This window comes from Syngnathoides biaculeatus, chromosome 13 (assembly GCF_019802595.1).
Source record: "Syngnathoides biaculeatus isolate LvHL_M chromosome 13, ASM1980259v1, whole genome shotgun sequence".
NCBI lineage: Eukaryota > Metazoa > Chordata > Actinopteri > Syngnathiformes > Syngnathidae > Syngnathoides > Syngnathoides biaculeatus.
The window spans coordinates 6172773-6199911 of record NC_084652.1 but is presented as its reverse complement, the minus strand read 5'-3'; the positions used below and the strand labels follow the sequence as shown (position 1 = coordinate 6199911).

The window sequence follows — 27139 nt, the reverse complement described above, 5'->3', positions numbered from 1 at the left end:
AACACATCACACATAATGTAGTAACATTTTCCACAAAGTGTATAAGTCAATAAAAACACAATTTCGGAATTAAAACACAGTAATAAATGTTAGGTAATACCGGAAAATTGTAGCTATAAATTAAACTACACAGGCAATTACCGTAGTAACTGCATAAGGAAAGTAAAAAAAAAAAAAAAATCACTTTGAATTTTCCATTACGATAAGGTGCATTCAAGGACCGCCAACAAAACAGTCTCCAAGGTAGAAGAAAAACAAACACCGAATTAAATCTAAAATGATACAAAGAGGCGGCACGGTGGACCAGCTGGAAAGCATTGGCCCCACAGTTCTGAGTTCCCGAGTTCAATCCCTGTGTGGAGTTTGCATGTTCTCCCCATTCCTGCGCTTTCCTCCCACACCCCAAAAACATGCATTAATTGGAGACTCTAAATTGCCCCGAGGTGTGATTGGGAGTGTGGCTGTTTGTCTCTATGTGGCCTGTGATTGGCTGGCAACCATTTCAGGGTGTACCCCACCTCCTGCCCGTTGACAGCTGGGATAGGCTCCGGCACTCCCGCGACCCGTGTGAGGATAAGCGGCAAAGAAAATGGATGGATGGATGGATGGATGGATGGATGGATAATTACAGAAATGATACAGAATGGTGGAGCGCTACCATTTTTTTGCTGATGCTTCAAAAGATTGACTTTCTGCTGAATGGATACAAATTCCCGTTCGCCGACGTCACGTCACTGTGTGGTGCAGGATTCCTCACTGCTATGAGGCAAGAGGTGACCAGGGCCAACAAAGGCTGGGCTCTGGACTCGGTCACCCTGAATAACAAAGTCCTGAAGAAGACCAAGGAGGAGATCAAGGCCGATCCAGACGTAAGCCATGCAGTCACGTGATGATCAATATAAAATGTCCACTAAATTTCAGGAAAGTTCCCCCAAAAAATTCAAATTGGAAACTTCTCGTGGGAATTGAGACTAATTTACCGTAACTCCAGGCCTGCAGAGCGCATCTGGTTACAAGCCTCGGTACACAGAAAGAGTTTAGCACCGCGCTAGCGTTAAACTATTTCTGTGTACCAAGGCTTGTAACCAGGTGCGCTAACCCTAGCGCCGCACTAACGCTAGCGCCGCGCTAACTCTAGCGCCGCATCACCGAATAAGGGCTTGAAAGCGTGTGAAAAAAGTCGCAGCTTGTCACACTCACGCCACGGCCCTTTGCCCAACAGGAAGGGGTGTACGTCCACGGCCTGTTCCTGGAGGCGCCGACTGGGACAAGAAGCAGTCGGTCCTCTGCGAGTCGGCGCCCAAAGTGCTCTTTACGGCCTTGCCCGTCATCCACATGTTCGCCATCAACTCCACCGCGCCCCCTGACCCCAAGTACTACGTGTGCCCCATTTATAAGAAGCCCAAACGCACTGACCTGAATTACATCACCGCCGTGATCCTGGGCACCACTCACCCGCCCGACCACTGGATCATGCGAGGCGTCGCCCTCCTCTGTGACATCAAATGAGTACACACACATCAAACGCTTCTCATTTTCAACCATAACACGTCTCTTTTGTATAATAATAATAATAAACGTCAAATTTGGCAGATTTTTCTTTCTTTTGCGTCTCGGAATAAAAATGGGTATTGTTGATCAGGAACACTAAAGAGTTCTGGGTTTTGGCTTTTAGGTTTTTGTTAGAGAACAGCAAGTTGTGCAAAAAATGTACCGGAGCATCGAACAATTTGATATGCGTTAAAATGTTTACAGAAGCTCAAATAAAATTAAGATATTAAGGTTAAGAGTCCATTTAACGTTCATCCATAAATTTCACCTGTAAGTCCAATATCCTCAACGTTTTGTAAGTGCCACATATAAAAAAATAAAATACTTCATAGTCAAAATGGAACAACATGCGTAGAATTATTATCGAAAAAAAAATCCCTTGATTTGTGAATCATATACATACACATGGGACTTTGCATTTTGGACAGAAATGAGTTGCAAAATAACAAGATTGAGTATCAACAAAAGCATGTGCCAATTTGAAACGTAGAATTAAAGAAATGGAAAAAAAATGTTGTACTTGGAATTTTACAAATGTATTACACAATTTGGGAATACATGAATATCGGGACTATCCCCCTAAATATTCTTTTTGGGTTAATGATTACAAAATCACAACATTTATAGTCACCAATGACATTCTATTTAAAATAACACCTGCAACATATTTAAATGTCATTCTGTTTAGAATTTCATAAATATATACAGCATATTTCAGAATACATGTATACCATGACTGTCCCCCTAAAATATTCCCGTATATCCACACAGTGTATTTGTATCCCCCCCCTGTAATTTCGATTTATTGATTGCAAAAATCACGATATTTTGAGTCAACAAAAGCGTGTATGTCCACAATTATTATTTAAGAACCACTTTTTAAAATGTCTTTTTTTTTTTTCAATTTTATTTCTGATAAAAATGATACAAAATTGCACACAAAAAATGTGGGGATATGTGCATATCCTGACTGCCCACCATTTGGTGGGTTGTTGTATTGTGCCGTGCGACTGAGACCTGTTTTTATTTTGGTTATTGCATTTTAATATTTTGCTTCACAGCCACAAGAGGGCTCTCTCCCCCCCCGCCCCCCCCCCATCACTAGTCGTGATTCCCTGTAAAGTATCAACCTCGGTTTTTGTCTCCTGTTCATTTCTTCCTTGGCCTTTGGAAGCAGAGAGCAGAAACGCAAGCGGCGCCAGCCATCAAACGCTCCCCGCCCTCCCGAGCGCTTCCCAATTATGTCACCCGGCGTCCCCCCTTTTGAGTAGTGCTCCGCATCAAACCTCATTAATTCCGCTCCTTTCCCTTATTATTTGCGCCGCGGACCCCGTCTGCTCGCGGGCCAGTTAACCGGAGCCCCCGCTCACGCTCGGCCGAGCAAATAACATCACCGTGCGCGTCATTAATGCCCACCGAAGTGGCCGCCGTTGCTAAATTAAGGTGCGTTGATGGCGCCTTGACTAATTTTAGACCCAAATCTCGACTCCCTTTCTAATCCTCATTCTTTCCTTCTCATAGCGGAATCCTGTGGCTGCAAATAGGAAACGTCCTGCCTGCCCCAAAAGTCTTAACAAGTATGTTCACTTTTGAATATTATTTATTCATTTTATTTTGGGGGGGAGGGGGGAATGTGTTTTTCACCTGACAAGCAATCCGGGCATTTTATTGTTGAAAAGACCTTTTTTCTTTGCATTCAAAAGCAAGAGATTTGTGTTTTGTTTTTTTTAAAGGAGATACAGTACATGTTCGATGTTCTTATAGATATACTTATATCTATATTATTTGGGTTTCTGAGAAGAATTATTCCATTGGGTCTCTAATAAGAACACATGAATTTTGAAAAATGTCCCCCTCCCAAAAAAAAAAAAAATCCATGTACGTATTGCCAAAATTGGTGAGATCTTCTTTTTGTGTTTCAAAATATCTATTTTTTCTCATTTCGGTTTATCTATATGTTGAAAATGTTTTTTTTTTTTGAGGTACAGACACATTATTCAAGTAGCATAATTGCCCGTTAGTTTCAACTCTGTTATTTACAGTTAATTAATTAATTACAGTTAATTTAATGCAACACTGTTGCATTAAAAAAAAATGAGAATGAGTTTGCGGATTTTTGTTTTGGTTTTGTGGGATTTGTAGATTTTAAATACTAACCCAGATCATGGTAATCTGTAAAGATTGAACAGAGGCAACAGGACTGTTCTTATTTGTTGAATTTGTATTTTTTTTTTTCATGAATTCTGAAAACACTCAAAAATGCAATTATGAATAATTTTTAGCTGGTCTCAAACGCAATTCACCTCGGGGCCGCTGAAGGCACATTCTGGCTGAAGCTGGGCCGCACATGCACAAAATTTCAATGAGAAAATTTTGTGTTCTTTAACACACAATAAGAAAGGAAACTGGTGTAAACAAGTTGTGTGAAAAACTACTAATAAAAGTCTCCATGGCAACGCCACTATTCATTTTCACTCAATGAAAAATATTGCTCCGCTTGCATCAAGCCTGGTCGATGTCACCCCCACCGAGAGCCACAACCCCACCGTGATTGGTCGGTTCGTCGGCTCCGCGCACAACACTGTAAAAGTGCCATTCAAATAAAACTTTAACGCCGCGCTATCATTTAACATTCATAGTAAGGTAATAATATCAATGTACTGAATCTCCAAATTTGTTGACAAAAACAAGGTCTATTTTTACTTAAAAAATAAATAAATAATTTTGGGAGATGTCTATATGTTCATGTTTTCCCAAAAATGTGTATCCAGATTATTATTTTTTTTCAATCCGAAAACAATAATTTTCTAGGGACTTTGGGGGGGGAAAAAAAGTCAAATCTTTAGGTGTCAGATTTTAAAGTGTTGTATTTTTTTTTTTATTAAAAAAATGAGCATAAATACATGAATATATAGTTAATATGATGTGAGTTGTTAAATTCATTGCCATCATACGAATTATTATTTTTTTTTAATCCACTGTCCCTCTTCTTTGTACTACTCAAAATGACGTAGTCCCATAAGATCCGCCCCCGAACAGTTCAGCCGTTATCCGGATGGTGCAGGTAATGTGGCTTCATTGTCTGTCGATTAATTTTTTTTTTTCATTTAGTGTTTGGGGTTTTCAGGACAGGTCTAACTTATAAAACCGCCAACAACTCGCTGACGGCTAAAGTCCATCACGGGGCAATTAGCGAGCCGCGGGGGGGTGGGGGGGGGATGTGTCTCCTGTGACACCCCCCTCTCAGGCCTGATGGAGTGGAGCCTCATCTGCCTAACGGCCTGGCAAATATCCACAGTGGGCCGCCATCCAGCCCATTGTACACCGCCTCTCATTAAGAGCAGCCGAGTCAAGAAAAACAAGTCTTACAGTGGCGCTACTGTAACTTCCATTTGGGTTTTTTTTTTTTTTTTTTTTTTTGGGCAGTCCCGTCATGAAAATTTCAAACTCAAAATCATTGAAACCTGATTGTGATTGTTCCCGTCATTGAAAGATAATCACATTGGAGAATAATCTAAAGGGTCTCGTTCGTTGATAATCAGGTCATGAAAGGGATTTTTTTTTTTTTTTTTTTTGAGGGGCATCTGAGGGCATTCCGTCTATGACTGAAGATCTGGACTTAATCGCTTTAAAAGCAGTAATTAGGTGTTAAGAGGCAGGCTTGTCTGTTTAAATTAGCCTCTGAGTGGTCAGATTATACTCTTTTTAACTTTGCACCAGGCCTCCTTTTGCTATCTCGTGTTGCGCCTGCCGGGTACGGAAAAAGTATAGAAAATACAAATGTTGCAATTCGGTTCCAATTGAGAATGTATGTGGGAGGGTTGTGGTATCGCAAAAAATATGACAAATTATAGCTACCGTAATTCCCGGCCTACAGAACGCACCTGGTGAAAGGCTCACCCAGTACATTTGTAAAGGAAATACCATTTCGTACATCGCAGCTGTGTAAAAGCCGCAAGTGCCCACATTGAAAAACAAGATATTTACAAAGGCGGTACACAGAGTTTAACGCTAATGCTAGTGCAGCGCTAACGCTAGCGCAGCACTAACAGGGCCACTTAAAAAAAACATGCCAGTAAAAATCACTGAGACACGGCAGTAACACGCTAGCGCAGCGCTAAGAGGGCCGGTGCGACGGTCTGAGCTCTCCCCCGTGCTGAAAAGTCTCCTTGTGATTAATGCGCATGCGTTACTAACAGGGGAACTCTGGGTACGTAGCAGATGCTTACTGGGAAATCACCCGGTCTCATAGTTCCCCTTCTACATAAAGGGAGCTAACATACATTATAACCTAACCCTAACGTACGTTCGCCGTGTTCGTCTTTCTGAGACGCCCATAGCGAACATGAACGCTCGGCGAGAAGTTGTCGAATGGCACGTGTTGAACCATGGATGGGGATGTTTCAGACTGGCCGGAAGTTTACATAATAAACGCGCACGCGCATTAATCACAAGGAGACTTTTCAGCACCGGGAGCGCTCTGACCATCACACCGGACCGGTAAAAGTCACTTCCTCGGCACATCTGTTCCTTCGATCTCACTCTTACCTTTTCCGCTCGAGTGCCCCCTTGCGGCAGTCAGAAAAAAATGCACAAATTAGCCCCATCATCGCATAAACCACAGAGTTGGAAGCGTGTGGGGGAAAAAAAAAAGTCACGGCTTATAGGCTTACAGGCTTATAAATTACGATATGTATATGTGCGCTATGATTGACTCACGACCAGTCCAGGGTGTTCTATAGTTTGTCTTTTTCGGTTTGGGTTTTGGGGGGGTCAGTATTGCCGGTTGCATAAAATCTCCCAATTCCTTGGCAGTTTAGCCTTGCCCTTCTGTCAAGTAAACATGCGTCAAATTTGCTAGCAATGACATAAAAGCTTAGTTTTATTTTCTTTGAAATGGACAAAATGACTTACAAAGGCGGTTGCTTCAAACCCAAGTGGAAGCCCCTCCTTAAAATTCTGGAACTGAGTCCTTGGAACATTTTATGAGGGGGGGGGGTCCTCATGATAGACATGCCGAGAAAATTTGATGTTGCTAAGTAACTGGTTTGAAAGACAAAAATTTCTGTGTGGCGCTACCGCTGTCCCAAACTAAAAAAAAATGAAGGTGGGTGCATTTAAAGTGACAGACAAGACATTCATTTTTATTCATACAGAACATTGTGACACCTAAGTACACATCAGTCGCCTTGACTGGATGCGTTCACTTTGACTGATTAAAAAGTCGCGATGTACAACTAACGAGAACGACGTTTGTCCGTTTATATAAATGTCAATCTAATCTGTGTATTCAACGCAGATGACAAAAACGCGTCATGGCCACATTTCAAATGAATGTTAAATCTTTTAAAAAAAAAAAAAAAAGTTATTTGCATAAGTCATATTCCCACTTGGTCCTTGTACCGTAATTCCCGGCCTCCAGAGCGCACCTGATTACAAGCCTCACCGAGTACATTTGTAAAGGAAATACCTTTTGGTACATACTGTACACACGCTCGCCGCAGATGTGTGAAAGCCGCAAGTGCCCACATTGAAGCCCACATCGAAACACAAGATATTTACAAAGACGGTACACAGAAAGAATTTAACGCTAGTGCCGCGCTAAAACCAGTGCTAACACGAACAGGGCCGGTTAAAATAAAGCTTAACAGTAAATATCACTGAAACACACCAGTAACAGAGCAGCAACACGCTAGCACAGCTCTAACGCGAGCTCAGCGCTAAGCGCCGGTAAAAGTCACTTCCTCGGCACATATATTCCACCGGCCTCATTCTTACCTTTTCCGCTCGAGTGCCCCCCTTGCGGCCGTTAGAAAAAAAAATGCAAAAATTAGCCGCGTCACCGGATAAAGCGCAGGGTTGAAAGCGTGTGGAAAAAAGTTGCGGGTTGTAGGCCGGAAATTACGGTAGTTGATGAAACACAAAGGCCCCAATTAGACCCAACCCCAAAGGTTCCTGGACCTCTTAAAGACATTAGAACCTTCTTTTTCCCCCGATATAGTACCCCGGGCACGAAATTTAGAAAAAGCGTGTGAAAAAAGTCCCGGCTTGTAGGCCGGAAATCACGGTAGTTGATGGAACAAAAAGGCCCCAATCAGATATTTTCGAAGCCGTATACCTGACCCCAAAGGTTCCTGGACCTCTTAAAGATATTCGAGCCTTCTTTTGCCCTCGATGTATTACCCCTGGCACAAAATTTAGAAAATAATATTCACGGTCTAAACACAAAATGGTCGCCCAAAAATTCCTGGTTCCCAGGTAAGAATACATTCAAAGTCCAGAGTTTGTAAACATTCACCGGAGCAGCCCCCCGCCCCCGAAAAAAAAACCCACAAGAAATGGGAATCACATGTGTTGCCAAGTTTTATCCATGGACTGAATGTGCTCTTTGGCCTTCATCCTGAGTGCAGCGATGCTGGAGCTCCTGTCATCCTCCATGGGGTATTTGTCACTGAAGCTAGGCGGGCACTGGTAGGGCGGGGGCCCTCCCATGGGCTGGATGCCCTGCACCAGGCCGGGCGGTCCGCTGAGGAAGCCGTGGCCCGGGTAGGCCGGCTGCAGGCTCTGCGGCGAGCCCATGAAGCCGGGGATGGCGTGCATGGGCGTCGTGCTGGAGATGGGCGAGGTGAGCCAGGGGTCCAGGGGCATCGGGTTGGCCACCGGCCCCACGCTGGGTGCCATCGGTGGTCGATTGAAGGAAAGCATGGGGGAGTCGTGAAGCTTCATGGTGCCGGAGTCCATCTTCTCCTGACGTCGCCACTTAGCCCGCCGGTTCTGGAACCACACCTGTACGTAGACACAATTCACTCAGCTGGACCAGTAGTAGACGAGAATCTCAGTTGTATGCCGTCCGGGGCTGCGTTTCTAAGGACTTGGTATTAGTCCAGAATATTACAGATTTGACGTTACTGGAAATAAAGTACTTGAGACTGGTTAACATGTCCACATCTTTGAGCAAGGCGCTGAACTGAAACTATTAGGATCTCTGTAGCTTAGTCTCTAAGGATTTAGACCAGAGATTTGCTCGATTAAAATATGAAACTTTAAACTTGTTTCTGGGTCGCTTCAAGCTAAGCACTGTCCTCAAACTGGTTGCAGTAGCTTAGTCCATAACTACATGGCTTTGGACAGAAGATCTAAAACCAATACCTGAGTCCCGGTGATCAAGTGGCGGCCACTGTGCCAATGTTTTTTGTTTTTATTTATATTTTATTTTTGGGACTGGGGTATTTCCCTGAGCAGAAAATGTGGAATTTGGAACAGATGCTGAGGTACTGCCAAAGTTCCACGAATAAAGGGACTAAACCCTCGTCTACTCTGGGAGACAACACCTCTCACCTCGGACCACATGGTTGCAGGTTCAAGATCTGCTACAGATTAAACAATGGGACTTAGAACTGATTGCAAGAGAGAGGGCAGTTCTGTCTGACTTGGCTTTGGACCAGTGGTTTATGGGTTTAATCTGTTTTGATCTGGAATTTGGAACAGGTCACTAGAGAGAAGCTAAGGTACTGTCAAACTGCCCTTGAGCAAGGCACTGAACCACTACCTGCGTTGACATAACAGATCGATCTTGGCGTTGAGTCAGAAGGTTGCTGGTTTAAGCCCTTTTAAGACCTATGATGTGGACATGGGAACTGGTTGCTTGCGAGAGGTAAATACTGAGGGAATACCAATGTTCACCAAGAGGTACTGAACCTTGATTTGCTCTGGAATACCGTAAGATCTGACTTTAGACCACATTGCTACAGGTTTAAGACCTGCTCTGGGTGACAATATGAGATCTGGGACTGGATACCACAGCGACAAATTTACATTTTAAGCATTGTCAAAGTGTCCTTGAGCAAGTCACCAAAACCCCACTGCTTTGGAAGTGCAGTAAGATGGTCTGTAAGGACTTGGCTTTGGGCTAAATGCTTGCAGGTTTAACACCCGCGATGGACTAAAATATAGAACTTTGGACTAGTTGCCAGAGAGGCAAGTTCACTTCCTCGTCACCGCCAAAAGTGTCCTTAACTTAAAGCACCAAACTCCTAACTCCTTTGCGGCAAAGTAGCTCAATTTCGTAGGACTTGGCTTTAGACCCGAGGGCTTTGGGTTTAAGATCCTGGTGCCAAGCGTTTGTGGGGAAGGCGAAATCTAAATCCGGGCTTACCTGCACCCGGACCTCGGGCAGGTTGACCTTCATGGCCAGCTCCTCACGGCTGTAGACATCCGGGTAGTGGGACTTCTCAAAGGCGCGCTCCAGCTCGTGCAGCTGATAGGTGGTGAAGGTGGTGCGGTTCCTGCGGTGCTTCTTCTTGCCGTGCTCTTCCTCCCCGATGGCCTTGGGGGAGTCCTCAGCCGGGTCCTTTTGCATGCTGCTCATTTCAGCATCGCACTTATCGCTGGAGAATAAATCCGACGCTGAAAGGATGGAGAAGACACTTGGGGTTATTTTACTAAATGCCCCCCCCCCGCGAAGCATTTCTGGAGATAATAGTAGTGAAATCTGATTGCCGTCCTCGGCGGTAGGACCGGACCGCGGGGGGTCTTGGCGAGCGCCAAGTGACATGACATCTTTCACTGAATTCCTCCCTTAAAGTAATCCCACAGGAACAGATGCTACCTGTCAATTAAATCCTACTCTAATCCTTCCGCGCAGTCCGCATTGTGTCTACGAAAAACTAAAGAAGACATTCTGGCTTTCGGCGACGTCGTAATGTCGGAGGAGTTAGGAGCAGATTTAATAGAAGAATTTTGGATAGACCTTGTCATTCGGATTACGCTCAATCATACTGGATACTCAATGCTCATGAGGGTAAATGCAACTTGTAAATGTATGAAACTGTTTCCGTAGCAATTTCATAGAGCAGATCCACTGAGTGCAGTATGCTACATACAAGATTACCCTAAGACAGTGATTGCAAACATACGATTGTTTACAGTCAGTTAGGGTTGGGAGTAAATAAACGTCGTGTAATCAGCCGCTTGCCACTTCATAAATGCCGCATGTGGTCACCATGCGGGTCCTCAAGGGCCACGTTGTGGTCTTCTGTCATATTGCATTTCCATCTCTTATATTTTATATTATATTTTGTTTTGACGAAAAGGCCCGTACGCCTCACGTTGAAAATAAAAATAAAAATGGCTACAAAATGTCAAAAATGCCTTAAAATGAACTAATCAAACTCTCTTACTCACGTGTTGTAAAAAAAAGAAAGAAAAAAAGTCATTCATAAATAAAATATATATTCTTTTAATTTAATTTTTTAATTATCAATTGATTATATATTTTTAAAGCATTTGCTACCACTTTAAAATGGTTCACACGTTTTAACTGTGCTGATCATTTAAATACATTTTACACATTATCAGTTATTTATCTATATACATAAAAAAAATAATAAAAACATGTACGTATAAATATACTGTAATCTATATCTGTGTAATTTTAGAAATATTTTCCAATCCATTTTTATCATTTTTACAATGTTATCATTTTTTCGATGAACTTCTGCCACCAAAGTTAGAGTTCACAAGTTTCTTCTCTATAATGTGCTTATAAATAATAATTTATATATTATTATAAAGTCACAAATATTTAAGATAAGAATTTAAAAAATATATACATTTTTTAAATGGATCATTTAAAAAAAATGCTTTTGAACCTTTTGGCACTGTCAAAGCATTCACAAGTTTGCATACAAAAAATATATATTTGAAGTGGACTTGTTACAAAAGTCTGATAATAATTTCCAATTTTAGACTTGAAAAAAAAAAATTGAAATCTACAGTACTTTTCCACTCCATAAAGATCATTTCTGCCCCACAGAAACCTTTGCTCAAAAGTGTTAAATCCTCTCCGGAATGGAAGTGCAGCGATTCACACGGCGTTCAAGTTTTTCTTTAACGACTGACCGTGATAGGACGGATGTTGGGAATTGTCGGCCACTTCCGAGAGACGCCCGTACGAATCGTGTTTGTCGGCCATCTGCAAGTTTTCCTTCTGCTTGTGGTCGTCGTGGCCGTGGACTTGGTGGTGGTGGTGAAGCAGGGGGTCCTGCTCCTTGGCGAAACCCAGGATGACATCGATGCTGTGCACTCTGCCCCCAGAACTGGACCCGGCGGCGCCTTTTGCCATGTCATAGTTGTCCAGGCAACCCTCTTCCACCATTGCCAGGGTATCCATTGACAAATGCATCCGAGCCTTTTTAGCGGGGGGTGGGGGGGACGCTCGGATCACTTTGCGATTTGTCCGGCTGACGCCCGAAAGACGGTCATGTCCGTCTTCCGAGGAAAACGGACCGTTGGATTCCAAGAAACAAAAGCGACCTTACCTACGTTCGCTTCCAGTCGCAGGCTACGCACGTTGCCCGCAACATCTTAAGTTGTCTCCTGACACTATCCGGTCTCGAGTGGCACTTGTTGCTCCACGTTAAGACCTCCAAATCCCCCGCCCCTCCCACCTCTCCCGCAAGCGAGCAAATGTGACAGCGGCGTCTCATCAGCAAACCGAACTCCCCCCCCCCCCAAAAAAAAAAAACCCAAAAGCACAATGGATCACGAAAAGGAAGACAAACAGAGGGAGGGATTAAGAGGTGTATTAATTGGGATCCTTCCCCTTTAAGAATGACTGACATTTGTTTTCTGCCCAAGTAATTGCTCCAAATGTGCGTCACATTCAAGGCCCGGTTGGAGGCCGTCGCTAATGAAGCCTTGACAAAACTTTCTTTCAAAAAAAAAAGCCATTGTGTGCCACATAAAGGCCGCCAAACGAGAGTTGTGCGCTAATCCCTTCATTACCCACTCCAGAGACACAAGAGGATGGACTTTTAACTTCAATGCTTAGCCACTGGAAACACCCTCGAATCGTTTCGTTTCCCTTTTGGATTATTTGCCACCGAAAACCGTGTTCAACTCGCTTCTGTCGTGTTACGGGTCAAAATGGACCCGGTTTGACTTTAAACTTCACTTTTGCATCATCACAAACACATTAAAGATCCGGTAAAGGACGCTCAGCATGGGGAGGATAAAAATGTGCGATAAATAAAGGGATCAATTCGATCCACAAAAAAATGGAATGATCATGAACGGGTATTAGAGATTTTTTTTGGGGGGGGGTGAATTATGATCAAGAAAGCAAAGCTCTTTTCATTGGCTAAGCATTTAAATTTCTTATTATTTGGACTTTGAACTATGTCAATTTCACCCGTAACGTTAACGGCAAGAGTGGTTTTTTTTTGACAAATAAAAAAAAAAAAAAAACTCAACTTGTTTTGGGGTCAAATTCACCCGTTTAAAAGTTTCAAGTTTAAAGAATATAATTTCAGAAGAATCGTTTTTACCCGGCAGCATAGCTACTGGAGAAAACCTCCCAAATACTTTCCCTTTTTGTCACCAAAACCACATTTTAAAACCCGCCTGCTATTCAGCAGGTCAATTAGTTTTTTTTCTTAGCCGCTGGAACGACTCCCAAATTATTTCCATTTTCGGTTAAAAGTTTACAATTGGAGACATTTTTTTTCTGTCTATTGCTCCCAAATGCGATTTACAAATATACACAAAAGTACATCTGTTGTTATGATCCATCCATTTTCTCAACCGCTTATCCTCATAAGGGTCAGCTGGGAGTACTGGAGCCCATCCCAGCTTTCAATGGCCAGGAGGTGGGCTACAGCCTGAACTGGTTGCCAGCCAATCGCAGGGCACATAGAGATAGACAACAGTTGCACTCACAATCAAACCTAGGGGCAATTTACAGTGTCCAATTAATGTTGCATGTTTTTTGGATGTGGGAGAAAACAGGCACGGGGAGAACATGCAAACTCCACACAGGCGGGTCCGGGATTGAACCGGGCATCTCAGAACTGTGAGGCCGACGCTTTCCAGCTGAGCCACCGTGCCGGTGCTCTGTTGTCATGATTACAAAAATGTAAAAAATGTGACATTATTTTGATGGTTAAAACTCATTCACTGCCATCCCTCCCAGTTGATGGAGATATTTGACGTCTAAATCCGTCAATGGCAGTGAATGAGTTTTTCCAACATACAGATGGTCAAATTGACCCATGAGCATTTTTGGTTTACCGACGAAAAACACCTTGCAGGACAGTTAGATTAAAAAAAAAAAAAAAAAAAAAAAGGAAAGGTGAAGAAGTGGGTGATTTTGGGGGTGGGGGGGGCTTTTCAAGTTTTTCTTGCTGTGCCAGCTGGCCGAGCCGATCCGAGCTGTCGCAGCTCCAAGCGGGAGGTGTTGCATGGATCGACCGTTTGCTTAATGAGCCTAAGGACTTCACTGGCGATTTCCTCTGACCTCACTCCTCCCGCCATGCATCAAATATTTAGGACGCCATGACGCTTTCTAAAAAAAAAAAAAAAAAAAAATCATAATCCGTTGTTACGTTACAGCTGAATTCAAAATATCCTCATTATCTTTGTTTTGTTTTTACGGGAACTTTCTTGTGGCGCTGTTCCGAAATTCATTCACTCTCTGTGTAGGTAATAAGCCTTTAATAAAGCTAAATACTGTGTAAAGAAGGCCGTATTTGGGATTACATTCCGTTTTTAGTTTTTAATAGATTTGTCAAAATTTAAAAAAAAGACTTTCTTATTTTATTTTCAAATTTTGGGGAAAGGAATATTAGGTTAATTTTAAAATAGACATGTAATGTAAAAACGTGTACCCGTTGGGTGGTTTTATTACAACATGGCATATTACGTTCTTGGTTTTAAATAACTTTGCGTACATTTTACAAAAACACGACTTGGGGGTTCATCCAGACTCTCCGTCGTCGTCGCAAGCGTACAAATTGTACCAAAGGATTTGTTTGTATCGCGTGTGCTGAGGCTGTTTAAAACCATACGTCAACATCGGGCCTCTTTGCCAACAAGCTTAGACGGCGCACGGCGGATGTCGTTAACGATTAACATTTTTTGACGCATTCATTTTGCATAAGAATCATCAAAATCATACTGCTTCTGTCTTACCGGGAAAGAAACCCCACCAGTCACCAATTAAAAACGGTCAGAATAAACATTTATAAAGTCACAAAGTCTACTCATCGTTACAATTTTGGAAATGTTTTTGGATAGTTAGAAAACAGAAAGTAATCAAATGAAATCCAGATGCATGACTATGAGGAAGTACAACCACGTGATTCCTATTAGTTAATCAGAAAAAATAACTATAAAACTCCAAAGAAATGGATTTAAAATACATATTTGTAAATATTATATTTCACTATATAATTAGTGGTAAATGGACCATATGAATAAAATGGAGTCACTCCTTCCAGCCAATCAGTAATTAAAAATAATAATAAAAATAATACAGACAATGTTACAAATATCTCAAAATTAAATTGTAAATTTAATTAAATCAAATAATTTTGTTTAACATGTGAAGAGTTTGTTTTCAAAACGCGACATAGGCATTTTTTTCAGATTTACGAAACTCGCGCCAAAATTATCCAGCTCCGAATGGTAGTTGTCGGGATACTCTGATTTTTGTTAAAAGTGCGACATATCGTTCCATATGAGCCAAGGAAGATTGCGTTTTATTTCAAAATGCGACATATCGAGATCTTATTCAGAGCAAAATGCGACATCGTTTCGTTCAATCAGCGTGCGCTGCTGAAGCAAGCGGCATCCAATCAGAATTCGTCTCGACGGAAGTTCCGGTATCTTCCACATCATCATCCAAAATGGCTGCGCCCACGTTTGAGAGAGATGCTAATGCCGAGTTTGATTTTACAGCTCTAAATAAAATGAAAAGAAAGCAGACTCAATGAGTCAGATTTCAAACATTGAATTTGTGAGTTTGAAAGTGATTTCATTTTGGAGACGTGTGTATGAGATCGACTACCTATTTTTTTTCTGCTGGCACCCCTCGCAACCCATATTAACCTTGGTAGACTGGTTTGAAGCAGTTTACTTTCTCAATGATCTCACATCAACTTATAAACAAAATGAATCAATGCCTGCAGATGTCGGATTGCAGAATCGCATCCGAGATGCACAAAATTACAATGATGTGAACTCAGCCTTTCCAAGACCTCATACTGAACAAACAAACAGTTTCTAAATAACTGAAAAACACCTTTTTAAAAGAAATTCCCATTTTTTCATTTCCTTTTTCAACATCTGACATAAGTGAGCTAATTGTGAAAATTGTGGCTGGTGACTGACCCTTATTTCTGATACCTAACTCTCTAAATGTGGTGGTCATAGTCTTAAATATTATTTTAAAAATGCTTGAAATTTTGAAAGGCAAATAGTTTTCATGATAGCCTATCAAAAGCAACTGATTTTTTAAAAAAAAATACAGCTGCTCCTGAAGGTTTAAGTCGAAATTTGGATATGTCTCACTTTGCCAAGAATAGAATGTTTGGATATGTCTCATTTTGGAGAAAAAATGAAATTTGTCATCAAAAAAACTCGGTGGATATTAAAGCCAATATTTTTTTGTAGTATGGTGTTTAGTTACTTTTTAGCATCTCTTTCCATCGCCCAATAGTTAGAAACGTAAATTGAGTTTATTGTTTTCACTTCAATACCAAGCCCTTTTCTCAAAATGAAAAATTTTCATTTTGAAAACAAACTCTTCATACATTAGGTCAACTTTCACAACTTGTAAAAATGTTTTTATCACGGACAAGTTATGCAGCGTGATGTGGCGAGCAAGCTTTATTTGGTAATAAAATGGAAGCTACATTGCTATATGCTACAATAAAAAAATACAGACAATATTGAGAATCAAATCATTTTACATTCCAAGATTTTTTAATAAATGTAATTTTTATATACTTAAAATATTTTTTGTTAAAGGTTTAGTTATTGAAATGTATGACTGGTGGTTCACTGTAAGATGCAATAATTTATGCAGAAAAATACTGTGGAAATATATTTCTGTAATTCTAAATTTTGGTATATTTTTATTATATTTTGGTACAGTTTAATTTTTACCGAAAACATTGTGTGCTTAAAGACCGGAAGATAATTGCACCCAATTGCAATCATTTAAATGCGCCGCTGACGTCATAGCGTCTGCGGCGTCGCTATTGACACCGGGCCAGTGATTGCCGAGGGAAATTGATAATCATGTTATCACATTAATATATTAAAGCTGTCCCTCTTTGCTTTTTTCCCCCCACCATTATCCTAATTGAATGCAAATTGGTTAAGCGGACGCCGCGTAGCTACCAAGCATCTTAGTTTTATCAGATGACAATTTAAGCCCGCCACATCCTATTAGCCACAAAGCGGCTAACGCCGCAAAGGCGCTGTGTCAGCTTGCGAGGGGGACGAGGGAAGAAGGGAGGAAGCGTGCGAGGCAGGAGAGGAAGAAAGAGAAGGGAGGGAGGGAAGGGGAGCAGGAGGGCAGGGGGAGAGATAACTGCATCGGCGTGCCAGAAGTTTACAAAGGTTTGACATTTTTATCCTACTGTCTGACGTCAAATCAGACGTAACCTCTCCTGTTTCGGGTCACTCAGGATCACCACATTTATTTTGTTTTGTTCAATGCCACAATAATGAGAGAGAATATTGTATTATTTTCTTTAAGGTCAAAAGTTTACATACGTTTCCTTAGTATGGAGTAGAATTTCCTTTGAACTGCATGACTTGGGTCGAAGGTTCTGCCTAATCTTCAACCAGGTTCTGACAGTTATTCTGCTGGAATGCTGGGCCGGGCCTCCTGACAGAACTGCTGGAACTGAGTCAGGCTTGTCGGTTGGCTTTCCCAAACGTTTTTGACGGGATTCAGATCAGGGCTTTGTGATGGCCAATCCAAGATTTCTTTGTTATCCCAAAGCCACGTTTGGACCATTTTTCCAGTATGTTTAGGGTCATTGTCCATTTGAAAGACCCATTAGCAACCAAGTTTTAAGTCCCTGGCTGATATCTCGAGATCTTGCCTTAATACCGCCATGTAATGTTCTTTCTTCATGATGTCATCTGTTTTATGACGCGGTCCAGTTCCTGAGGTAGCAAAACAGCCCCACAACAAGATCCTGCCACCTCCATGCTTCACAGTTGGTTCGGTGTTCTCAGGTCAGCGCCACTTGTGTTTCATCCGTCCACAAGACATGTCTACGGAAGGTAAGACCCAAATACCGGTAATCGTGAAAAATTGCTTTTAGAGGTCAAATAATGTCATGACTGTATGTTTTTTTTTTTTATTGTCACAGCCTTCCAAATACTGTAATTTCTCAAAAATAATGTGCAATTTTTTCCAAAAGTATTTTCAAAAAGTTAATAGAGTGCATTATATATAGGTATGGATGAAAAATGAAAAAATACAATCACATTGCCTAGTCATATATAGGTACCGAGTTAAAAAATGTTGATGTCTTATGTTACACATTTATATATATTACGGTAATGTGCACCCCCCCCCCCAGTCTGAACTCTGTGACCTCCGCGGCGGGGCTTCACATTTTACGACCGTTAGCGTAGCATATTTGCTGCTACTGCACCAAAGACCAGAAAAGACTCTCCATAAGTTTGTTTTAACTTAAACTAAGGGAAAAAATGTCTACTACAACGACTAGTTGTGCACAAATATTTAATGCAAAAAAAGGTTTACGTTAAACTGTTAAATTGTTTATATTTTTAAGACTGCAATACGTGTTGTCAACAGTATTAATAAAATGTTGTTCCATCATTGAACATTTATTTTAGCTGGTTGATGGATTATATTACCACAACATCAGCACATGCACAATAATTATTATTAATGATCGTTGTACAGACAGTTTTTGAAAAACAATACAAGTATAAACCTAACAAAATATAAATACAGATGATTCCTAATATTTTGATCATTTGGGGAGCAGCAAATTGGTGGTGCGCATTGTACATTGGTAGAAGGGTTTCCCAGATTTTTTTAGGTCAATTTTGGGGGTGCGCATTATACTTCAGAACGCATTATACTCGAGAAATTACGGTATTTATGAAGCCCATTAGTTAGCATCGTGCAGCAGACCGCATTGTTTGGCTAGCCTTTAAGAAACCTCGAGAGCTTTTCTGCCGCTTTATCTTTTAATCTTTGAGTTTGCCAAAATGGGCAAAGGGGTTAAAACCTCATCCAGCTTAGGCTCCCGTATTGCACACAGGATTGTTTCGGCTCTCAGACGAGCCCGACAAACGTTACAGCGACTGCCGCCGTCCTTAACGCGGCCTGGCGACGCACATTGGATACCTTTTGATGATTCGCCCGAAGGCGACAATAACACTGTCACTTCGCCCGGACCATTGCCAGAGAAATGTCATTAAGTTATTATTCTGACATAGAAAATATTATACTACACCCCAAAATAATGTCATGTACTTCACAAATATAGCTGAAGAGTGACTGAGAAAATTTTTAAACATGCATCAGTTTAGTTTTTTGTCATAAATTAGATCCATACGTTATTTGTAGTACTGTATTTGAACTTTGAACTTTAATGTGAATTTAATGTATGGTATATAATTTATCTTGATGTAATTAATAAAATTTTCAACTTTAACTTTTTACATATTTATTATATTTTACTACGCAGGTTGTACCACCTCAAGGTTAAAAATCATCTTTTCCTGTTTATTTTCATTCAATAAATTATATTTTTAATGACTTCATTATTCAAGTTTTAATCCCTCGAGGCAAATTTCATATTGTCTGTTAATTTGGATTTAATTAAGTCATTGTTGTCTACGTACATTTCAATCCTCCAATGCGTATTCAATACTTTTCATTTTTGCATCTCATGAAAATAATTGCCATCTACATTTAATTCATCAGCGACATTTTAATCCAAGATATTTTTTTCTTTTTTTAAGTAACATGAAAATGTTAGTTTATATTTTTGATGCAAATATTAATCCTTCAAAGGGAATACATTTGTATTCAATATCTGTTGCGTATGGTGCAATTTCTTGAATATCTCAAGGTTAAAAAAAAAAGTTCATTTATTAGATAGTCTTATTTGTGTGTGTAATAGATGTGAGGTGTAGGTCAGTGAAGAGTGACCTGACATCGGGGGAGGGTTGTTAAAGGTTCAAAGAGCGAGGCGAGGAAGCAAAGCTTCGCCGGCGCCGTGGCAACCCCGTCAAGGGGATCATCGTATGGAACTGGAATCAGTTTTTCTGTCGTGGAGCTGCATCAGCAACCTTTCAGTCTTATCGTGAATGCTCCAGTGGTGTGTACAGACAGCAATTTTTTTGCACATATTGTACTTCGAATTGGGTCTTCGGTGACTGTTGCGGTGCTTTTGGGTGTACCAAAGTGTTTGTGCTGTTTTAACAAGAAGCAGGACTCTTTAAAAACATAGAGTGCTATGTTAGCATATCGCGCTAGTCAGCAGTTATCTGACATACGCATGTATGGATGGGTTATGTTAAAAAGTGAGCCTCCTAACAGAACAAAACAAAAAAGTGTGAAACTAAGAATAACATGCCAAGCAAAGACTTCCCGCCTTCGCTACTCACGTGAAAAGATGCACAACTGAGGTACAGACCGGGAGCATAATGTTCCCCATCAACCTACCTATGGTGCGAAGATCGAAACACTCGCACCCAAGGCTGAGAGAGAACATTACTGGAAAAGTATCTGGGATGGGCTGTCAAGCAATACCAATGTCCATTGGCTGGCAAATTTACAAGCAGACCGCAGTAACCTGCAAGAACAAGAACCAGTAGCGGCGGATATCCAAGCAAGAGTGTCCAAAATGAAGAGGTAGACAGAAGCAGGGCCTGATATGGTTCATCATCCTGACTGAAGCAGCTAACTGGTCTCCATGAATGTCTGGCAGCACAAATGAACCGGCTCCTAAAATCGGAGACCCACCCAGAATGGCCAACCCGCGATCAGACGGTCCTCATTATGTAGGACCCCCAGAGGGGAATGACACCATCAGACTCCCAGCCCATAACCTACCTCAGCACCACATGAAAAGCTCTTATCGGGCTTCATAGCGGCCAAAATGAGTAGGGATATGGATCGATACATGAGCAGAACACAGAGAAGCAATGGTAATAAAACCAAAGGAGCCAAACACCAGGTACTGCTCCACAGGGCAATCAGTCCCAGAAACACGACCCTGTTCATTAGCTACATTGAGAACAAGAAATATGCTTGCAATGCACTGAGGGTTCTACCCCAAGTCCAAAAAAAAAAAAACCCTGAGGCTTTACACAAACTGGCACAGGCACTATCCAGGCTCTAAAGCCGGGCAAGGAGCAGGAGCCAGATGGGCTGTCATGGAATCACCAGCACCGGGATGGAATGTACCACTGACAAATTCAAGAAGTGGCTGACGTAGAGAAAACATTCCGGTGGCTGGAAAAGGCCGGACTGAAAGACGGCACGGAGGCGCCGATCATGGCAGCGCGAGAGCAGGCCCAAAATACAAGATCAATAGAGATTGCGGTAAACCACATCCGAGAAGACCCAAAATGCCGGTTGGGAAAAGAGTCCAGTACGTCGCGACCTTCAGGCTCCTGACAAAGGCCATAGCTCGATGGAGATATGTATTATTTACATATCCTGCATGACAGATTTTTATTTTTATTCCAATTTTTTTTTTTTTTACTTTTTCTGTTATTTTTCCACAATATTTCCATTTTATATTTAGGATTTACAATCTTTTTATGTCACAAGATTTAATCTTTGTGCTCATTGATTTTTTTTTATTAAGCTTTTTGGATGTCTTCATTTGACAGCTTCTGTTCTGTCATTTCTGCAAATATTGTCTGGAATAATACATCACGGCTTTATGCTTCCGAGTGTTTGGTACTGCTGTCAGTCCTGCGTATTCCTCGACGAAGGGGGTCTCTCAGGCCTCTCTTTTAATGAGCTTACGCGCAGCTTGGCACACGTTGTCACTCTTGCGCTTGATCTCTCGGCTGGAGACGTGCTTCTCCTCCATCTTTTTCACCTTTTAACTGCCCCGGTTTTAGTTCTATCCGTGGAAAGTTCAGGCTAATCGAAAGACGGCTTGATTTGAACCGCCGCCGTAAAGATGATGTCAGCGTAGCGGCTGGAGATGTTAATGTGATTAAATAATTATTGTTTTAAAGCGCGCTAGGCTAAGAGGCGTGTTTAAACAGTGACATCCTGACACGGGAGGACCTGGCCGAACGGTCGCCTACGACGCTAATCCGATCTTCTTCGGCCCTCGGCTAATTTGAGCCCAAATAAAATAAACAAGACACCTAAAAGCTGCCCCCGTAAGCCGCGCTCGCATCCGTTGATGTCATAGCGCGTCGCGTGGAGCAGGAAGCGAGTGGCGTCTGCTACGCACGAGCTTGGTCTTGATGTCAAAGTTCAAGCTTTGAAACTAGCTGTCTGATCTTTGGCTTTAATTGAAGCACACAAGCGAGGAGGCGGGAATGAATAAAGACTAGTGATGCGCGGACGGTCAAAAAAGAGGAAAAGTCGACAGACAAAGCAGTCAAATGTGTCTTTGTTGAGTTTCTGTTTTGGTCGTGACCTCAAGCTTGTCCAGGTAGGAAGCTATTGAACACTATTGAGTCACAAGAGCTACATGGTAGTCGCAAACATCACAACAAGCAGCAGTCTGGCAGATAAGAAACAGTAAAACAGAAAAATAAATGACCGAGTGCTTCCTTCAAGTTGTTTATTGTGACTTCCAGTTGAAGTTTACCGTGAAACGAAAGAGAATTACCTCATAATTTCACTCTCTGCTAGCTCAATGCTAACACACAATTGCAAAACTTTACAGTTGTCAATTTAGACGGAAATAAACAACAAATACTCACAGGCGTACATATATCCTCAGTTAAGATAATACTGCAACTTAATTGAGAAGATCTTCGATGTTTCATCATCAAATCTTAAGTTAAGTACACTGACTAGCGGTAGTAGCTTGAACGCCGCCCTGTATGACGCCCCTCGATGGTGCCCCCTGGGGGTGTTAAGTGAGCACTTTATGAATGTTCGGCTGCTTCTACTGGTGGCTTCCGAGCACTGACATCCGCCGTCATCTGTTATCGCTTTGTGAAATTTCACCTCATTGATCAACATCGTTGACATAAGTTTACACAGTCCAATTGACAATTTGATTTGTGTGTGTGTGTGTGTGTGTGTGGTGTGTGTGTGTGTGTGGTGTGTGTGTGTGTGTGTGTGTGTGTGTGTGGAAACGCCCACGGCAAGTTCTTCTAATCGGGCGTGCTAATCTGTGCTTAATGCACATGTAGGTCATGGTTTGTCTTCACACGCCACTACACCTCTCCAGAAATGTCTGCAGCTGCTCTTTTATCGGAATCATCACAGGGTTAAATATTGCTGGTGGGGGGGGTCATGCGAAATGGATTGTTCAGGGTTAGGGCCTGTTGGCTTTTGACAGTCATCAACCCTTTGCACTATAGCCACAAATGCACTACGACGTCCTCTAGTGGCAACCTCTGGTCTCAACTATGCATACAACTCTAAGCAACTCATCATTCCATTGTTATGGAGAAGTATGGTTGTTGTTATGTTTTTTACAGTGTATATTAACAATGTAATAAACACACACTATTTACAATGAATTGAGCTTTTTCCATTCATTTATTTTCTCATGAGTAGTTTTCCATTTTGTTTTTTCACATTTTTAAATGTTAATTTTTGCATTTTTTAAATTTTAAGTGTTCATTATTTTTATTTTTGATATTTGTTATTTTTAATATGTATTTTTTTGCTGCAAAAAAAGAATCCATTGACCAAAACTTGAACTATCCTAATAAATGATTAGAATGATTAGTTGTATTGCTTTTATTTTTTCCTTTCAATTTGTTTCGCAGACAGATTTTTACATTTATTTTTTAATGTTTTAATTTCAAAATGTTTCAATTCAATTTCTACTTTTATTTGGTTGAATATTTAGTTTGCACCTTAAAAAGTATTTTTTTACTTTTATTTAAAATTGAAAATGTAACAGTTTAATTATTTTGGTTCTTATTTTCTTTTTTATTCATTTTGTTATTTATTATTATATTTCATGCCTGTTTTAATTTAAAACCTTAGAAACCAAAATTGTGCTTTAATCATGTTTTATTTTAATTTAAATTAGTATTTTATTATAACCCTAACCCTAATATTTATTTACTACTTTTAAGAGTTACTTTTAATTCATGTTTTGATTTAAAACCTTTTAAACCAAAATTGTACTTTAATCATCTTTTATTTTAATTTAAATTAGTATTTTATTTTAACCCTAACCCGAATATTTATTTACTACTTTTAAGAGTTACTTTTAATTCAAAGTTGTAAATGATTGATTTGATTATCGTTTTGCATTTTATCTGAAATTTGTACTTTTTTAAATTTTTTCAAGTCTTCTTTTTTAAATATATGTTTTTATTTTGTTTGTTTTTATATGTTTTTTTATTTTGTATCTTTCTTTTTTTTGCTTCATTTGTTTAAATGTTTCCATTTGTTTTTAATTTTTCCACGTTTATGCATTTATGTTGCAAACCGCTTATCCCCACAAGGTTCACGGGAGTGCCGCAGCCTATCCCAGCTGACAGCACTTTGCGCAAACAAATGCCTCGGTCAGTCATTGCCCGGAGAGCTTATTGCGTTGTGATGAAAGCGGGCGAGGGGAGGGAGGGAAGAGAGGATGAACGCTAACGTGCGGCGGGAGGAAGAATGAGAGCTTAAAAAGCTTGCCGAGGAGGGAGGAGCGGGAGGAGGATGCGGTTGCCTGGAAACAGCAGAGCGGAGACCTCCATCCATCCCGGCCGGCGCCATGAGCGCGTTTTAAAAATAAACACGGCGGCTGACAAATAAAAAGGAACGTGACGACGAGAGAAACGTGCTACCCCGGAGGCCCTCGCGTTCTAAAGAGGAGGCGAGTTTGATTACATAAGCGGCATACGGATGACATCAGCAGGATTAGAGGGGGCGCGGCTTCAGCAGAGGGGCCGCTCCGCAGAGGTGAAACGCGCAAGACAATTTCTCATGTTTTTCTTTCTGTCCAAAAATCAGGATGGCTTTGAAAGGGTGGCCTTCCCCCTCCTGAGAGGACCGCGGGGCTCCCAGAGGATCTCCTCCGCCAGGCGGGGGATGCTCAGCCGTCTTTGAAGGCGCATCGTCCGTCGGCAGACGCTCGCTCGCTCCCTCTCGTGTGAGTACACGCACGCGGTCTGCCTTTGTCGTCTTAATCATATTTTGGTTTCCCTGAATTTCTTTTCGACCTCGGAATCCGTCCCGGCTGACACCAGGTGAGAGGCCCGGGTACGCCCTGGATTGATCGCCCACCTGTCAATCACGCCACGGGCGTTTTTAGAACTATCAAGGACGTTCAAGACTACAGTTTTATAAACTTTGAGGGCCATTCATTGTTATTTTTCAGGGGAAAGCATTTTCGTAAACATCACAAAGATGATCGCAAGTCTTCCATATAGCTAAAGTCAATTTTCGGAGATGTTGGACAGAGTTCGAATCTAACACATTTTTGTAAATTAATTAATTTTTGATCATACTGATTTGCATTTGATTTGATATAAAAATGCGTGTTTCAAGACAGTGTTATAGATATATATTTGTGAATATAAAAGATGACCGAGTTCAAATAAAGCTAGCGTAGCATTTAAGCAACAAGGACTTCATGAGTCTTCAGTAAAGCTAACACGATATGATCTTTTTTGAAGCGAGCATGCGTGTTTATGTCAACTTCAAAGACAACTGAGTCTCCAGTGTAGCTCTTGTAACTTTGTGTAAACATTAAAGACATAAGAGTTGTGGACTATAGAAAGATAATCTATGTTTTTATAAATATTACACACTATTAAGAGTCTTCAGTGAAGCTAGCATACAGTTACAGAAACATGAGAATTTAGCATGTTTGGGAACGCTAACGCACATTTTTGTAAAATCCCTAGATAAATTTGAGTCTTCAACAAAGTTAACACACTTTAAACATCAAATATGAACAGTATTTAAGAAGGTAATACGTAAAAACACCAAAGACAAGACAGGAGAAAGAACGTACATACCATGTTTTGGTAAAGACAAAGACAATATTGGGTCTAGTGAAAAGATTTTATTTTTGGTGATTCATCAAAAGTGATTTTTCTTTTACCTGAAGCTAACATACCGTTTTGTAAACATTACGAATGACAAATTTAAGTGCTGACGTGTGTTTTGGTAAACACGAGTCCTCAGTGAAGCTAAAAGACGTTCAATAACCCACAATAACATAATAGCCGTGGATACTTTTGCCATGTGAATTGATAAACATGTACCATAATTTCTGTTTCAGCTTTGTCCCACAACGCTTTTTGCTAGGAAATCTAATTTTGAATCTGATCACATCAACGTGGGCAGCGTATTGTCGCCAGAAGGCCTTTTAGCCTCCTAATTGTGAGTTCTTTCACACATCATTGCCAAACCAGTGAACAAATGGACCATACAATGAACTCCGCTAGCTAGGACGCGCACGTTATTGACGCGTGATCGCCAACGAGTGCATTGATCGCCATATTGTGACCTATATGACTCACATCAAAACACATCTAGACTCATTTCATAGACATACACTTGAATATGGCAAATGTTGTCTCAAATCAAAGACGTCCTGTATAAAGACAAATAATTTATTGTCTGCAAAATTAATATAGTCTTTTATCCAAGACAGTCAAATAGAAAACATAGTCGAATATCGTAGACCTCAAAACTAGTGTCAAAGACACATTCAGTTGATTGGAACAAATCTAGTTGAATTCCAAAAGATACATTTATCTAATATCACAAATGTAATAAAATATCTACGACACAATTACAGATTTATAAAATGTCTAATATCTAAAATCACAAAGAAAAACATGCTTTTGATAAGGGAATGTCATTAATCTGGATTTTGTGTTGCTCTGTGAGTCAGTTTTATCAAGAACTACGATATATAAATAAGCACGACTAGACTTGATAAAAGGTGGTTTAATATTACAATATATCGTAATTCCGGGCCTACAGAGCGCATCTGGTTATAAGCCTCGGTACACTGAGTTAGCTAGTGTTAGCGTGGCGCTAGCGTTAAACTCTTTCTGTGCACCGAGGCTTATAATGAGGTGCGCTAACGGTAGCGCCGCATCACCGCATAAAACGCAGGGTTGAAACCGTGTGAAAAAAGTTGCTGCTTGCAGGCGGGAAATTATTGTAACCTAATGTCAAAAAATTTAAAGGTAGCTTTGGGTTAATTTGGAAGAAGAACTAGATTCTCCAACAACCTTATTTTAGACTTTTAGACTTTAAAGTCAACCTTACGAGCAGTGCCCCCCCCCCCCCCACTAACCCAAAAAAATAATAAACAAGCTTCGGGTAATGGCATTGATGATCTGAGCACGCCGTTTTGTGTCGTTCCCATCCCCCCCCCCAGCGAGCCGATTCCTGACCAACCTCCGTCCGCCATGGGGACTGCAGAGGTCACTTTACGCATGGACAGCATGGAGGTGAAGGACGAGTGGCAGGACGAGGACTTCCCCAGGTAACACCTAGTATTTGGGGAAATACAGATACATATTTCTAACCTACGGAATTGCTGCACCCTATACCGTAATTTCCGGCCTACAAGCCTCAACTTTTTTCGCACACTTTCAACCCTGCGGTTTAGGCGGTGATGCGGCT

At 41.1% G+C, this 27139-nt stretch overlaps 3 protein-coding genes and 2 long non-coding RNA genes across 7 annotated transcripts in view; 2 read left to right on the top strand and 3 right to left on the bottom strand.

The window, feature by feature from the left end:
• The window catches only part of LOC133510447 (dynein axonemal heavy chain 8-like), a 53443-nt gene extending 49551 nt beyond the window's left edge, over window positions 1-3892 (top strand). The window contains 3 exon segments of the mRNA XM_061838343.1: window positions 748-869; window positions 1223-1250; window positions 1253-3892. Coding sequence (XP_061694327.1) covers window positions 748-869; window positions 1223-1250; window positions 1253-1509 — 407 coding nt within the window. The 3' untranslated portion in view covers window positions 1510-3892.
• On the bottom strand, window positions 695-6393 carry LOC133510452 (uncharacterized). Its single transcript, XR_009797611.1, has 3 exons — window positions 6100-6393; window positions 1417-1493; window positions 695-830 (listed from the first exon to the last, which is right to left on the bottom strand). It is a non-coding gene; the product is annotated as an uncharacterized LOC133510452 (long non-coding RNA).
• A 419-nt stretch (window positions 6394-6812) lies between these two features.
• On the bottom strand, window positions 6813-11966 carry LOC133510449 (retinal homeobox protein Rx2-like). Its single transcript, XM_061838348.1, has 3 exons — window positions 11452-11966; window positions 9707-9957; window positions 6813-8337 (listed from the first exon to the last, which is right to left on the bottom strand). The coding sequence occupies exons 1-3, from the start codon at window positions 11732-11734 to the stop codon at window positions 7897-7899; spliced, it is 975 nt and encodes a 324-aa protein (XP_061694332.1). The 5' UTR covers window positions 11735-11966; the 3' UTR covers window positions 6813-7896.
• A 1676-nt stretch (window positions 11967-13642) lies between these two features.
• On the bottom strand, window positions 13643-22598 carry LOC133510453 (uncharacterized). The gene is made up of 3 exons (XR_009797612.1): window positions 22294-22598; window positions 17113-17622; window positions 13643-13894 (listed from the first exon to the last, which is right to left on the bottom strand). It is a non-coding gene; the product is annotated as an uncharacterized LOC133510453 (long non-coding RNA).
• LOC133510448 (caytaxin-like) overlaps window positions 17502-27139 on the top strand; it is a 20666-nt gene continuing 11028 nt past the window's right edge. The window contains exons 1-3 of one of the 3 annotated variants that reach the window (XM_061838345.1): window positions 17502-17631; window positions 24503-24641; window positions 26892-26999. In XM_061838345.1, coding sequence (XP_061694329.1) covers window positions 26923-26999 — 77 coding nt within the window. In that variant the 5' untranslated portion in view covers window positions 17502-17631; window positions 24503-24641; window positions 26892-26922. Of the gene's footprint in view, window positions 17632-21880; window positions 22020-24502; window positions 24739-26891; window positions 27000-27139 lie in introns of those variants that run through there. The other 2 variants (XM_061838344.1, XM_061838346.1) reach the window with 2 other exon arrangements.